The 15,520-nt window shown below is 33.0% G+C and overlaps 2 protein-coding genes across 2 annotated transcripts; both read left to right on the top strand.

Moving 5' to 3' along the window:
- The first annotated feature begins 1,319 nt into the window (after positions 1-1,319).
- LOC120253587 lies at positions 1,320-2,546 on the top strand. Its single transcript, XM_039261904.1, has one exon. It carries the CDS (start codon positions 1,320-1,322, stop codon positions 2,544-2,546), a length of 1,227 nt encoding a protein of 408 aa, XP_039117838.1.
- A 9-nt stretch (positions 2,547-2,555) lies between these two features.
- LOC120253586 lies at positions 2,556-3,840 on the top strand. The gene is made up of 4 exons (XM_039261902.1): positions 2,556-3,084; positions 3,203-3,261; positions 3,482-3,668; positions 3,749-3,840. Exons 1-4 carry the CDS (start codon positions 2,556-2,558, stop codon positions 3,838-3,840), a joined length of 867 nt encoding a protein of 288 aa, XP_039117836.1.
- Positions 3,841-15,520: the final 11,680 nt, after the last annotated feature.

The following is a 15,520-nucleotide window of genomic DNA, read 5'->3' as shown; positions in this document are numbered from 1 at the left end:
AAAAAGTTAAACGCACGATGGCCGACATCGATCGATGAGAACGAACGGGTGTTCGGAAAAATTATGTTACCGTCGCATAAATTTTAATGCTGGCCATTAATTCTTATGCACGGGATACCATAACCCTCGCCACCGCCACGTGCCACTGCCAAACGAATTCGGATCAAGCGAAAAAGATCACCGCTTTCTACGAGAGACTTTGAGAATTTACACGTTAATATGAATAGTTATACATGTAAAGATAACGTTAAGCGGATATGACAATTATTAAACATATTAGTAAAATATTTAAAGCGTTAAACCAAGTAGAAAAGCCCTTCAAAAGGTTGAACATGATGTGATTTACGCTTTCCTTTCCCACCATTTTCGTGGGCCAAAAATGGGATTTCACAACATGGACCCATTTGAAGTGAACGGTAGGGGGTAAAAGGGAAGTTAAACATTAACGGAAGGGCTGTCCAGGGTGTGCAAAAGTAGGAGGGGGTTTTTGGGAAGTTTTGAAAATTACGAGGGGTGAACAGTAATTTTCCCTATTTTTTAACTAATGATAAACAAAATACTTTTTAAGATAAGTTTTAACTGAGATAAGTTACCAATAAGATAAGTCATAATATTATTAATTTTTGAAAACAAAACAAAAAGTCTTTTCTTTAATATTTATAAATAAAAATAATATAGTTTAATCAGATAAGTTCCCTCATGTTAAGATAAGTTTTAAAAAATATTTATTTTATAAATAAATATTTTAAAATGAAATCTAATGTCACCTTAGCCTCTCGTTTCCTTGGATTCTAGGGCAAAACTAAATCAAAAAGAGGATCTTAAGCGTCGACTCGTGAATGAAAGAGGAGCAACAAAAGGGGAGTTGGATTCTAAGCAAAACGGAACCTACAAAGTCGGGTGAGACTCCTCCATGATCGACGATCCCGCCTAAGTGTGGCATCACGGCAGCTTTTTTGCGGTTGTTCGGAAAGTCGATGCTGAGGGATAAGATCAATGGATCACGCCGGTCTGTGAATGAAAGAGAAGAGCGGGAGTTGGATTCTATAGATCTTAGCCAAGAGTGAGAAGCAATCTTCGACCTTTTTCAGTAATCGGTAAGTTTCTTTTGTTTGTGTATTTTTTTCCAAAGTAGGGTATTTTTTAGTTTTGTGTTATTTTTTAATTCATTTCAGCAGTGTTTTTCACTTGTTTAGTTGTTTTTCCAATGTTGTCTACTAGTTTGCATGTTACAATTGAACTTATTTCAGTGTCATTTTTGTGGTTTTTCACAGTTGTTACTTGTTTTGTTTTTTTAGATATTTCATATTTAGGTAAATATGTCTGCAAAGAGAACAAGTGGAAGTGGTGTTAGTACAACAGAACATACAAACAGAAAAGATCCAGCTTGGAAATATGGTGTCCAAGTAGAAGTTCCAGGGGAAGGGAAAAGTTATGTCTACATACAATGCAAATTTTGCAACAAAGTGATTAAAGGAGGAGTAAAACGAATGAAAGATCACTTGGGGGGTACACATAAAAATGTTGTGCCTTGTGATAAGGTACCCCCTGATGTTAAGCAAGAGATCAATGACTATGTGAAAAAAAAACAAGCAATGAAGCACAAGACACAAGAAGAATTTGATTTATCAGTTGATGTAAGCTCTTACTTTGGCACACGTCCATCATTTGAAGGAATGGATTCATGTCCAAGCGAGCATAATCACACAAGGGGAGTTCGAGGGCCAATGGATCGATTTGTCACTAATGTTGATGGGGAAGATGAGGTTGATACGGGAACACAACCAACAATTACTCCTACAGCTACAAATTCAAAAGAAGCTCGTAATTTGGTTTGCTTGGATATTGGAAGATTCTTTTTTGAGAATGGAATTGCTTTCAATGTGATTAAAAGTCCTTCTTTTGCTAACATGGTGATGTCAATAGGCAATTATGGTCGGGGACTTAAACGGCCATCAATACATGAATTGCGCAATTGGATTTTGAATGAAGAAATCAAGACAACAAATAAAATTGTGGAAGAGATGAAAAGAACATGGCCTAGCACAGGAGTTTCTATAATGTCGGATGAATGGAAAGATACAAGAGGTAGAAGCTTAATCAACTTTTTGGTTAACAATCCTGAGGGAACAGTATTTCTGAAATCTGTTGATGTATCAAATAAGGTGAAGGATGGAACATTCTTATTTAAACTTCTTGATGATGTGGTTGAGGAGATTGGGGAAGAAAATGTTGTTCAAGTCATTACAGATAATGCATCAGCTTATAAATATGCATGTAATCTCTTGATGGAGAAAAGAAAACAATTGTATTGGACTCCATGTGCCGCGCATTGTTTAGATTTGATGTTAGAGAAACTTGGAGAATTGCCTCAACACAAACATGCATTGATGAAGGCAAAGAAGGTGATGAATTTCATATATAATCATGGATGGGTGTTGGCATTGATGAGAAAATTCACACAAAGAGAGTTGATTCGACCAACAGCTACAAGATTTGCTACAGCATATTTAACTTTACAAAGCCTTCTTCAATCAAAACAATGATTGGAACAAATGTTCACTTCTGAGGAGTGGTCAACAAGTGCTTGGGCAAACAAAGCAGAAGGTAAAGAAGTGAAAAACATAATCTTAAGACAACAAGGATTTTGGCGTAGTGTGATCTATACCATCAAGACCACAAAACCTCTTGTTGGAGTTTTGAGATTAGTTGATTCTGAGAAGGTGCCGGCTATGGGATTTATTTATGGTGCAATGGATAAAGCAAAAGAAGAAATAGCAACAAACTTGGGAGGACAAGTGGCAGATTACAAAGAAATTTGGGATATCATTGATGAGAAGTGGGACTACCAGTTGCATCAACCTTTGCATGCAACAGCTTATTTTTTAAATCCACAATTTCAGTATGAGCCTTCCTTTTCTATGCATCCAGAAGTTAGAACTGGCTTGTATATTTGTATGGATAAGCTAATTCCAAATCGAGAAGAACGGGATTTAGCTGACATCCAACTTGATCAATTCAAGAAGAAAAGAGGATTGTTTGGCCGCCCACAAGCACAATCAACATATAAGTTGCGTTCTCCTTGTATTAAAAACTAAACTTAATTCATTATTATGTCGAAGATGAACTATATATATATTATATAATTTATATTTACAAGTTATAACTTATAAGTTATAACTTAAATTTTTGTTTCTTGTAGCTGATTGGTGGGAAGCATTTGGATATGAAACAATGGAGCTCTCAAAATTTGCACAAAAGGTCTTAAGTCTTACTTGTTCATCATCGGGATGTGAACGAAATTGGAGTACTTTCAATCAAGTAAATTATTTTTTTTTTAAATCTTGAACTTGATTTCAATTATATAAATAGCTAATTTTGTTTTCTAAACTTTGAATAGATTCATACAAAAAGGCGAAATCGTTGAAGTACAAAAAAACTTGAAGATTTGGTGTACGTTATGTACAACAAAAAATTGAAGGATAGATATTTAAAGCATAAATCACTCAATGAGAATGATTGTGATCCACTTGTTTATGAAGACATTCCATCCGATAGTGAATGGATGATTGGTGATGATGTTGATGACAATGATCATGAAATGGAAGTGGAAGAAGAAGAAATACAAGAAAGTTCACGTCCATCAAAAAAGAGTAGGCCTACTAATGGTATGCCATTTTCTTATAAATTATTAATATTACCACAATTTCTAAAATAATTTTTTAACTCTATTTTTGTTGCAATATAGACAAAGGGAAGGCACCAATGTTGAACCATGAAGGAATGAGTTGGGATGATATCGAATCGGATGATGACATTGATGATGATGGTGATGAGTGATGACACTAATGACAATGAATCAATGATGGGAGTGAATAATTTTGATGACATTAATATCTTGTTTTTAATTTTTGGTTATGGTTGTATACTTGTATTTCACACTGTGAAGTGTGAACTTTTTATATAATTTATGTTTGCATGGATTATTATGTTAAAACTTATAAGTTTAGATTTATAATTTGATAGTTTTTGTTATTCTTGTGATTTTGGCTATGAAATTATGAAAATTAGGAATAATTGGTATTGATAATGATGCTAGTGATGAATTGGTGATGATATTGATGAGAATGAGCAATCTTTATGAATTATGAAATGTTAATATCTTTGCTTTTAGGCTTTTAACTTGTGTTTGTACTCCAAGTCTCCAAGAGTGATGTTTTTTAATATATGGTTAACTTTTTACATAGTTTGTGCATGGATGAATTATTATGTTATGAATTTGGAATTATAATTTGCTAGTTTTTGTTGTTTTAGTGATTTTGACTATAGAATTATGGAAATTAGGAATAATTGATAATATTTTTATTACTTTGCATTTGATAGACAATTTTATTATTGTTTTTTCCAAAAAAAAATTGAGGCTTACGCCTCAAAACGCCTTGAGGCTTACGCCTCGCCTCATGGTTGAGAAGCGCCTCGAAACCCGCCTTGGGTTTTTAAAAACCTTGGTCATATAAATTATGTTGTACTCTACCTATTATTTTCAATTAAGGAATTCACATTTTTTCCTCAAATCTTATATTTAGTTGTTCTAGACGTGAGTCCTCTGCAGTTACAATACTTAGCACAAATCTAATAAGTCATCTTGCCCATTGGAAAAAAAATCTCATAGTAATCAATGCCTCTTGTCCCTCGAAACACCTTGACCACTAGCTTTGCTTTGTACCTTTCCCTACCATCATACTTGTTAAGATTTTATATTTTGTTTTAGTGGGCCTTGTATGGGTGCTACATAAGCTTAGAGTTTACACCAAAAAAGTCTCAAGATTTAGTAGCTCAACCTTTATACCTATATATAAATCCATTATACTTCTATCACACAACCGATGTGGGATTATATTTCCAACACCCTCCCTCAAGTTCAACTAGGTCATTTTTTTTTATCAGTTTAAACTTGCTCAGACTTGTACACCAGAAGTCTGTTTTTACCGGGACTTATACACTACTTTGTGTCTCAGATGTCCTATATACATGGACTTGTACACTATTTGTGTCTCAGAGGACTCCTACTCACATGAACTTGTACACAACTTTGTGCCTCAGGCGTCCTACTCACATGGACTTGTACACCACTTGTGTCTCAAAGACTATCTTTTTTTTTAAAATATATATTGGGCTCCACTATATTGTACCATGTTAAGATAAGAAAAATAGTTTGTATATTTATTAGGAAACAAGTACAATGATATATACAGAAAAATATTAGAGGTTTTGTGGTATGGGTCCAATATGGCCCATTAAAAAATCTAAACCATAACATAACTCAAACACTCCCCCTCATGCTGGAGCATATATATTAAATATGCCCAGCTTGTTACATAGATTACTAAAGACTTTAACATTTAAACCTTTGGTGAAGATATCCGTCATAAGGAGCTACTTAATACTCTGTGCCCACAAAAACATAGTTCCTCTCCCATCTAACTTTTGCGAAATAATGAAGATTCTTAATTCAAGAATCATGAAACAAAGACATGACGAGGAAATTCTTAATTAAAAAATCATGAGACAAAGACATGACGACGAAGAGACAAATCCTTCAGCAACGAGACAAGGGGACCACTGGTGAAGGCTGAGGAACATCACCAGGTACCTATAGACCAACGAGAACAAGGAGATTCTCAACTAAGAAATCATGAGACGAAGACATGATGACGGATAAACCAATCCTTCAGCAACGAGACAAAGGAATCAGTATTGAACATCACCAGGTGCCCATAAACCAACGGGAAAAAGAAGATTCTTAACTAAAGAATCATGAGACGAAGACATAACGACAAAGACAAATCCTTTAGCAACGAGAAATGGGGATCACTGGTGAAGGCTGAGGAACATCACCAAGGAGTAGCCTATAAACCAATGTGAATAAGGAGATTTTTAACTAAAGAATTATGAGATAAAGACATAACGAAGAGACAAATCCTTTAACAACAAGACAAGGGCATCACTAATGAGGTCTGAGGAACATCAGCAGGTGCCGGTAGAACAACGGGAACGGCAAGAGATGAGCGGCGGCTGACGGTAGAGGTGGCGACAACGTGTTGAAGGATAGGGTTTTGGATGGCGGCTAGGGTTTAACACAGTGCTATAATACTATGTTAAAATTTTATATTTCATACTAGTGGGCCCTATATGGGTGTTACATAAGATTAAGGGTCCTACACCAAAAAATCTCAAGACTTAGTGGCTCAACCCCTATACCTATATATAAGCCCATTACACTTCTATTACACAACCGATGTAGGACTATATTTCCAACCATACTCATCCTTGATTCTATACACCCAATTATTCTGCAAAACCTTCTTTTCTACCAATAATTCAGTCAATGACCAAATCTCATTTTTCTTAAGAGAACTCATCTCCTCTTCCATAGCTAACTCCCACCGTGCTAAATCAACCGTCCGTATTACCTAGGAATAATATTGAGGTTCACCATCTTCAGTTAAAAGCAAGTTATTTGCCGAAAAAAGTATCTCTGTGGAGAATGTAAAACTCTGCTAAATCTCCTCAATCCTATCTTTGCAGTAACTAAAATTGCATCATCAATATTTCTGCTCTTTGAACTCCCACTATTTCCTACAAGATCATCTTTTATAATTTCTTCTAACAAAACATTTTCTTTTTCATTTTGTTTCCTAGTAGACTTAGAATCTGTTGCATGTCTATTCTTAAACATTACATTCTCAACGAATGTGGCATCCCTACTTTTGATAACTTTTTAGCTTTAACTAATCCCAAAAACAATACCCCATATCATCTAAACCAAAGTTACCAGGAATGGGGTACGCCTCAGTACGTGGTACGAAAACGGGAGCTTAATACCTATCTTAGAAATTTTATGATATGAAGGAGGTAGGTTTAATTGTTATGATATTTCAGGTCGTGGTACGCTCCAGAATAGTTTTAGGATCATAAATAAAAATCTTTGTAAAATATAAACAATTTTGTATGAATAAAGTTTGGGTTGATTTACTTAACATTCAAAGTTAAAATATTACCACAAAATGCTAATTGGAGACATAACATTTCATAAGTTTTAAAATTAATATAAAAGTTTAAGATAATAAGATAAATACAAAGGTATAATAACATGTTCAATTGCATTAATATTATGAAAACACTTCAAAGTTCAAAAATTCTACAGACAGGCTGCAACAAAAGCCATACTTCAACGTTTAAAACTTTAATATTTTAGAAATAAAAAACAGAAGCTGCATCATATACCATCTGCCATACTTCTTTTTGTAATGTTATTGTTGTGTAACTTTAATGGCATTCGTAATTGAATCAAGGCATATGCTCTAGCTACACCATGGCCATGTTTATTGTTTTGAAACTCGAACTCTTGATTTTTCCACCCCACTTCACTTTTTTTCTCATTAGTTTTCCACCACTACTATAATTTTTTAAATATTCCTGGCATTGGTTTTCCAACCACTGCAAGCCTTTGAAAAGAATTGCTCTTGCTTCTTTCTCCTCCCTTTGTCATTTATTCTCTGTTTCATTCCAACCTATTTTATTCTTCCTATACATCATAGTTACACTAAAAAAAACCTTTGAAATTCTGTGAAAAAACAAATACAATCAAAAGTCATGCTGAATATCAGCCTTAGCCTTTTCTTCTTCTCATCTTTGGTGGTCTTAAGCTTTATATCTGAGCAACTTGTGGCACCTTTCTCTTCTTCTCATATTTGGCAGGCTTAAGCTTCATTTTTAAGCAACTCATGGCACCCTTCTCTTTTTCTCTTTGGTGGCTTTAAGTTTCATACCTTCACGTTTGAGCAGTTTGTGCCTTATGGCACCAGCAATCTTCATGGGCACCGGCAATGTTTTACACTCTTACATTTGTCTTGAGTTTAGAAGCATTGCCTTTCCCATCTTGCAAACCCATGCTTCCTTAATTTCTTTAATTTCTTGGATCGTTTCTTTCATGGAACCAATTCCTGTTCCTAACGTCCCCAGAACTCAAACGAACCACGATCTGGATCGCACGATCCGATTCGTGGTTCCAAGGGGTTTGTAGCATTCCTGCTAACATTGATCTGAACCATAGTCAATGAGTACACACTCTTTGCCTTTGAATGAAGTTTATGCCTGTCAAAATCTTTTTCAAAAACATAGGAAACACATCCAAATACCTTCAAGTGTGAAAGAATGACTTATTTGTCTTGTCACTCCTTAAAAATCTTGAACCTCAAAACAACTAGGGGTCCTCAATTAATGATGTAAGTTGTTACATTTACTGAATCTGCCCAGAACATTTTTGGCAATCCAATATGAAGCTGCATACTCCTTGTTCTCTTATTCAAAGTTCTATTCATCCTTTCAACAACGCTATTCTCCTAAAGTGTCCTAAGAGTAATCCCATTCTCAGCATAATAATAAATAAATTTGAAGCTAACTATATTAACCACCATTATCAGACTTCAAACACTTGATTATTAAATCTATTTCATTCTCAAAGGTGGCTTTCCAGTTGTTCAAGGTAACAAAAACATCAGATTTATGCTTTAGAAATAAAACCACCCCTTCGTAATAGAGTCATCAAAAAAGATGACATAATAGCGCGATCCTCCTAATGAAGAGACTGATGTTGGGTCATACATATTTGTATGAACTAGCTCTAGAATCTCAACCTTGGGTATCTTCTTTGATTTTCCAAAAGTAACTCTTTTCTGCTTCCTGAGCACACACAGTTCACGATAAACCTACTTCCATATTTTTTAAATTCTAGAATTTTTCCCTTAGAGACCAACATCTTCAAACCTTTCTCACTCATATAGCACTCTTTGGTGCCAAAGAGTTGAAAGATTACCTCCATTAATAACTACATCAGGTTCATCTGATGGTAGTTCAACCAAACTTCCTTTGGCTATTTTCCATTCACTGTCCCCTGATCATTTAACTATCTCAAAGCGATCAACATCCTCTTGAGACCGGGATTAAACCTCACATCCTTCAGCATCCAAAAAACACGTAAGGAAGTTTTCAGATTGATGTCTCCCATGCTCGTAATCTCCAAACTCTCATCATCAGCAAGACACTTTATCGAAATTTTCACTTCTGTAATTCAACATCATTTCTTTAGAAGGAGAAACATGGAATGAAGCACCGAAATCTATGATCTAGAATTCCATCGGACACTCAACACAATAAATCAACACATCATCTGCATCTTTAGTTGCCACAGTAACAGATTTATCTTCCTTCTTTGTCCTTCTTTGTAGGAACTGAAGGAATCATACACAGATTTCTAAAGTTGCCAGTCTTTTGGCAATTCCAACATGTTATATCCTTGTGATTTTTCAACTGACCCCTCTTACTCGATTTTGACCTATCATGCCACTGATTTTACCATTTTTCAATTTTTCTGCCTCTATTTTTAGTACTCATTAAGGAACCTAATACCTCTCCAGATTTCTCCTCCCGAATACCCTCCCCAAAGATCAAATCCTGAATCCTTTTAAAGGTCAGCCTAGCAGTCCCAAATGAACTACTAACGGCTGTAATTATTCCTGACCAACTGTTAGGCAACAAAGACAACAACAAAACTTGTACTTCATCATCGAAGTTAATATTTACCGGGACCAATCTCGACAATAACGAATTAAATTTGTTAACATGATCCGTAACACAAGCATTCTCCTTGATCTTTGTGCAACTCGTTGGCAAATCAAAAATACCTTGTTCGAAGCAGATGACTTTTCGTACATATTAGATAACACCTTGATCAAATTGTGGATAGTGGATCTAAACAATGAGGATCAAACAATGAGGATCAAACTTTTCGTACATATTAGATAACACCTTGATCAAACTTTTCGTACCAATTGTTGAGGATCAAACAATGAGGAGTGGATCTAAACAATGGCAAGAAGTAGAAGAAAAACAATCACACACAAAAAAATGAGGAATTTTACATGGTTCAGTCGAGAAGACCTATGTCCACGGCCGCACTAGTATTAATTTTTACACTCACCATTAGGGTTTACAATTACAAAAATATTTATAGAGAAAAGAGTAAAATGAAATCATGTATCGTCAAGGCATATATCAAACTCCACATAATCAAAACAAAAATGGGTATAATTACATTTGAAATATTGAGACAGAATAAAAAGAAAGAAATGAAACCAAAAGAAGAAAATAAATAAGCAAAAATTTTAAAAAAAAAATTAGGGCTAAAAGATCTCGCATGGCAATTCCTTCATCACCCTGAGGCTTTTTTTTAAAAAAATGTAATTTTTTATTTAATTACGAAAATAAGTATATTTTAAATTATTTACGAATTTAGGTAAAATGGGAAGTTTGATTCCTGTTCTAATTATAGTTAAGGAAAACGGGACCAATTTTTTCAATTTTTAGTGTAATTTGTCAAAAAAGGGCATGATTGATCCCGATTTCATTGTTTATATTTTTTTAAAAATTGTTTGTTTTTAATAGAAACGATGATAATTGTCTTGTTTTCAGTGCCCTCTTCATCCCATTTTTTAGGTTTTTATTTTTTTATTTTTATTTTTTTAATTTTTATACAATTTTTCCTTTTAACCCTTTAAATGTTTTGAATTATATTTTTGTTTTGAATTAATGGTTTTTGCACTATAACCCCACATTTCTTTTATAATTATTTCAATAATTTATTTGTGATCTTTTTAAGCCAACTTTTTTTAAGAAAAATTGTTATTTAAATATAAAATAGTATTTGAAATTAGAATTATTATTGTTAATTATTAAAACAGGAATTATTTTAAATTATTTTATTAATATTTTGAATATTATTATTATTATTATGAGAGTGACAATTACGAAAGTAAGAATTATTGAAAATTACTTTTTTATTATTAGTAAATTATTATCATTATAGTGAGAATTATTCCAAATTAATTTATAAATATTTTAATTATTATTATTATTATTATTATTATTATTAGAGTGAGAATTATTGAGGTAGTAATTATTCAAAATTATTTTTATTATTATTAGTATATCATTATTATTATTGAGAGAATTATTTTCAATTATTTTGTTGATGATTTCATTATTATTAAAGAAGAAATTATTTCAAATTATTTTAATTCAGCATTATTGGTCCAACTGATTCATTACACATTAATAAATGACCCAACAATGCCATTAATAAAATAATTTGAAATAATTTCTTCTTTAATAATAATGAAATCATAAACAAAATAATTGAGAAAATAATTCTCCCAATAATAATAATGATAATAATAATAATTTGCCTAATACCAACAAAGAAATAATTTTGAATAATCTCATACTTCAATAATTCACTCTAATAATAATCAAAATATTAATAGAATAATTTTGAAAATAATTTTACATTCCCACGTAATAATTTTATTCATACCTCAAACAGTTCCACCTACTAATAATAACAACCAAAATATTAATAATAACGAATTTGGAACATTCCTTCTTTAATAATCAATGAAATCACATTTACTTAAAATAATTGAAAATAATTCTCACTATAATGAGATAATTTACTAATAGTAAAAAAAAAAAATTTGATTTTAAATTGAATTTTCCATAATTGTCACTCCCATAATAATAATATTCAAAATATTATCTAAAATAATTCCCTGCTTTAATAATTAACAATAATAATTCTTATTCTAAATAATATTTTGTATTTAAATAATAATTCCTTTTATTAAAATTGGCTTAAAATGATCCCTGCTTTCCTTAAAGTATAATTAAACCGATCAAACTTCCTGCTTTTAGAATAATTTAAATATACCTATTGTAATTAAATAAAATTGCATTATTTTACAGAAGCTTTCCTCACTCATGAAACATTAAATAAGCAGGCTCAGATAAATATTTGTATATATATATATATATATATATATTTTACTACTTTTTATTTTATTTTATTTGTGTAGACATACTCGAATCCCTCAACCAGAACAACATCCGTAAGTTGCTATGGTTTAGATCATGCCACTATAAAATTGCATCTAATAATATACTTTTGTGTAACAAGCTTTGAAACACTGGTCACTTAATATTGCAAGCATCAAAAGCAAGTTTAAGGATAGTACCCTCCACGTATCGTGAATAGACACAATTCAAGGATAAGGGATAGCATGCAAGTTTAAACCTCAATCTCCTCAAGTTCAGAGGGACTCAGAATAGGTGCTTCGCAAGCATGTTAGCCTGCAGAATAATGAAAATAAAATAAAAATAAAAAGATAAAACAAATATATTTTATTTACTCCAACCTTGCAAACAACTCAGGTGCTCATGTTTCATGATATTTTATGACGTACAAATGAGAAAGAAAACCAACATTGTGGGAAGAGGGCTCAAAGATCCTCCTTCAAAGAAACCAAGAAAATAAGAGAAGACAGGGAGTCATTTCCATGTGCATGCCCCCTAGAACACATCAATCGCACATTAACCTCACCTAGTTCAAACTGCAAATCTATCCGCTACAACTCAGAATTTTTACAAAGAAATCCTTCGAATCATATGTCCTCAATGAGGGCTGGTTGAACCATGAATTAGACAAATGTTTCTCTCAAAGAAGTCTCATGGAAATGTTTCATTTGCCTCCACCCATAATACTACTTGGCTGAAGGGCATGTGAAATGAAGACACATCCACATCCCAAATTTCTCCTCAAGTGCTAATTGATAGAGGAGCAGCAAATGAGAATTAGAACTCGATAAATATCAAAATCTGGAAGCTTCATTGATAAGTTTTCTTTGGATACACTAGGAATGATTTATTACTAAGGAATTTCTAATAGATTTGATTTATAAGAATATTATGTCTTGCTCGAGACATATGCAATTGAGGATTTTTTATGTATGTAAACAACCCAGAAAACTCAATAAGGTTGATGATAAGCCATGAAAAATTCCATAGGATTTAGCCTCTTCGTTTGAAATTTGTCTGAAGGTTAAATGTATAAATTCAATAGCATACAAATTTAGTTTTTTCTAAAACTAAGGTTGTACATATATCATGTATAAGTTGGACAAGCATGTGAATGCTTAAATAAGTTATTAACCAAGCAATTTTCCATTTGGTTAAACAATAATATGTTTCTTTTGTAGATATGAATAAAGGAAAAGACTTACTGTCCAGGATTTACTCTACACAGAACTCGTTACAAAAAGTTGACATTATGTGCATAATGTAAGAAGAAACTAGTTTTCAAAGAGTGAAAATTTTGAATCATAATTAAGCATTTTCAATATTAAGATCAGGATATAATTGGTAATTATTGTATAAAAATGTAGAGAAAAATACCATTTTGGAAGCTGAGGAGCACCAAAAGCTCATTTCTTCCACTGAAGCAGTGCATCTACGAAAATAGCATCCCACATCAGCGAAGGCCTTGATCTCCACAATGCTTCTTCCAAAGATATAGCCTGCCGAGAATCAGTCCGTGCTATGATCACAAATGTCAGAACCACTTCTTCCTCGAAATTCAAAGCTGCTTTGCGTGATCACCGCCTCCTCCCTTGAAACAACCTTTTCCTCGGTATGACTGCAGGCTTTTTGGTGACACTTTGGAATAGAGACTATCATAAGCACAATAAGTTTTTTTTTTTTCACTTGATAGATACTATCTTTTTGCCACTAAGGTGATCTGAATCAGCCTTTGGGAAGTACTATAGCCAAGAGAGTTTCAAGAAAGTAGAAGGCCCTACCGCTTCTACTTAATTATATTTAGTTCTAAAGTAGTTTAGTGCTTGACTTGTCGATCTAACATCAGAGTATCAGTATTTGGACCTTAGAAATGATTCCTTTGTGCAAAAAATCAAAAAGTTTTCAGTAGGATTGGTGGAGCTAACACGCACACTTTTCTTTCAATCAGGAAAAAGAAAACACATAAAAGTCAACGCTGAGCCCATTAGATCAGGGCTGTGGAGCTCCCTTTGTATCTCAAAAGTATAGGTTGGTTTGAACCTCAGAACAATGAGGTTTATGTAATTCTAGAGCTAGAAAACAGAATTATTCACAAGAGCAACTAGAAAAACATATTGTTACCTGATCTTCAAGAAGAATCCCAGCAAAACCAGCCTGAATAAAGCCCTGACATTCATTTCATTGCTATATCCATTATCAACATCCCATGACAGGAATTGAAACAGCTTGTGGTGGATATTGTACCCTGATCTAACATTTCACCATAGGATATCAGACCCACATCTGGCGAGCTCAACTGAGCAGCAGATATAGAGAACCCTGGCAATAAACCAGAATCATACTGCAAAATTTAGTTTCAGCCCAGAGATGGAAATGATCAATCTTAAAAGAATATGGCAAAATAAGTTTCAATCCTGTGATGAAATTTATTGTAATTTGTCTGCTGTACATACCAGCAGTAATGATGCCCGTTTGGCTACAGAATTCCAGTAATTTGGGAGAAAAGGGCTTATGAAGTTCCTAAAACATTTTTTATGTAAAATATGTTTATTAAAAGAAATTTAGTCATGAATTGCTAATAGCAAAAGAAATCAGTCCTTGCATAAAATTTCGCTTGTACTTTAAATATACATTCACAGTTCAAAATTAATTCTCAAACAGTTGCTGAAAGCCTTGCATTCATCCTTAAAATACAAGGCTAGATTACAAAGTCATAAGATCAAGAAACGACTTCCAAATTCATTTCGAATGATGCAATGACTCCATTAAGACATTTCAATGTCTTATTTTTAGGATAAATATGATGAATTAGACAACTAATGCTGCATTCCCACATTGGATATTTCAACTCTCGTCGATTTCAAGCTGTGTTTTGGCTTTTTTTGATCTTTCTGTTAACAGCTTTTGATGGTCCATGTTCAAACATATTTTACTCGGCATCACAACAAATTAATGCATGATTCGTAAAATGTTTTTTCTGCACCAAAAACCTATCCAAGAAGAGAAACATTATGCCATGGAAATTTTGGCTGTTTACTCAGGCAGTGTGCGTGAAAGTCAGAACAACATGAACTCAAGAAACTGCCAGATTTCCTGATGACTGGTTGACTATCACCAACAAGTTTTGTCAGCTTTTAACTTGATTCTCAAACCACTTTTTAACAAGACCAGTGTTGCTCTTCGTTTGATGAAAATTTCAAATTTTGATAGATATACTATGTTCATCTAAACATTTTAATTCAAGCCCAACTAATACAAAAGTAGTTAATGAGAGGAATTGATAAATGACTTCAGATAAAGTGAATTCTCATCGTCCAAAAGCAGCTCTTGAGCTAAAATCAATCCCTCAACATTAACACAAACACCGACCTACCATGATTAGTCAAATCGAGATTCGAATTGTGAATCGAAATTCTAAATTTGTGAATCGAGTATCGTGAATCGAATCAAAGATTCGGTCCAACATTTCAAAGTCATATATATATGATTATATAAAAAATAAAAATAAAAATTCTAAGTCATGAATTAAATATAAACTAGTTTGGAAAAC

This window comes from Dioscorea cayenensis, unplaced genomic scaffold (assembly GCF_009730915.1).
Source record: "Dioscorea cayenensis subsp. rotundata cultivar TDr96_F1 unplaced genomic scaffold, TDr96_F1_v2_PseudoChromosome.rev07_lg8_w22 25.fasta BLBR01000120.1, whole genome shotgun sequence".
Classification (NCBI taxonomy): Eukaryota; Viridiplantae; Streptophyta; class Magnoliopsida; order Dioscoreales; family Dioscoreaceae; genus Dioscorea; species Dioscorea cayenensis.
Note: the sequence above shows the minus strand (reverse complement) of the source record. Positions and strands in the feature narration are given on the sequence as shown.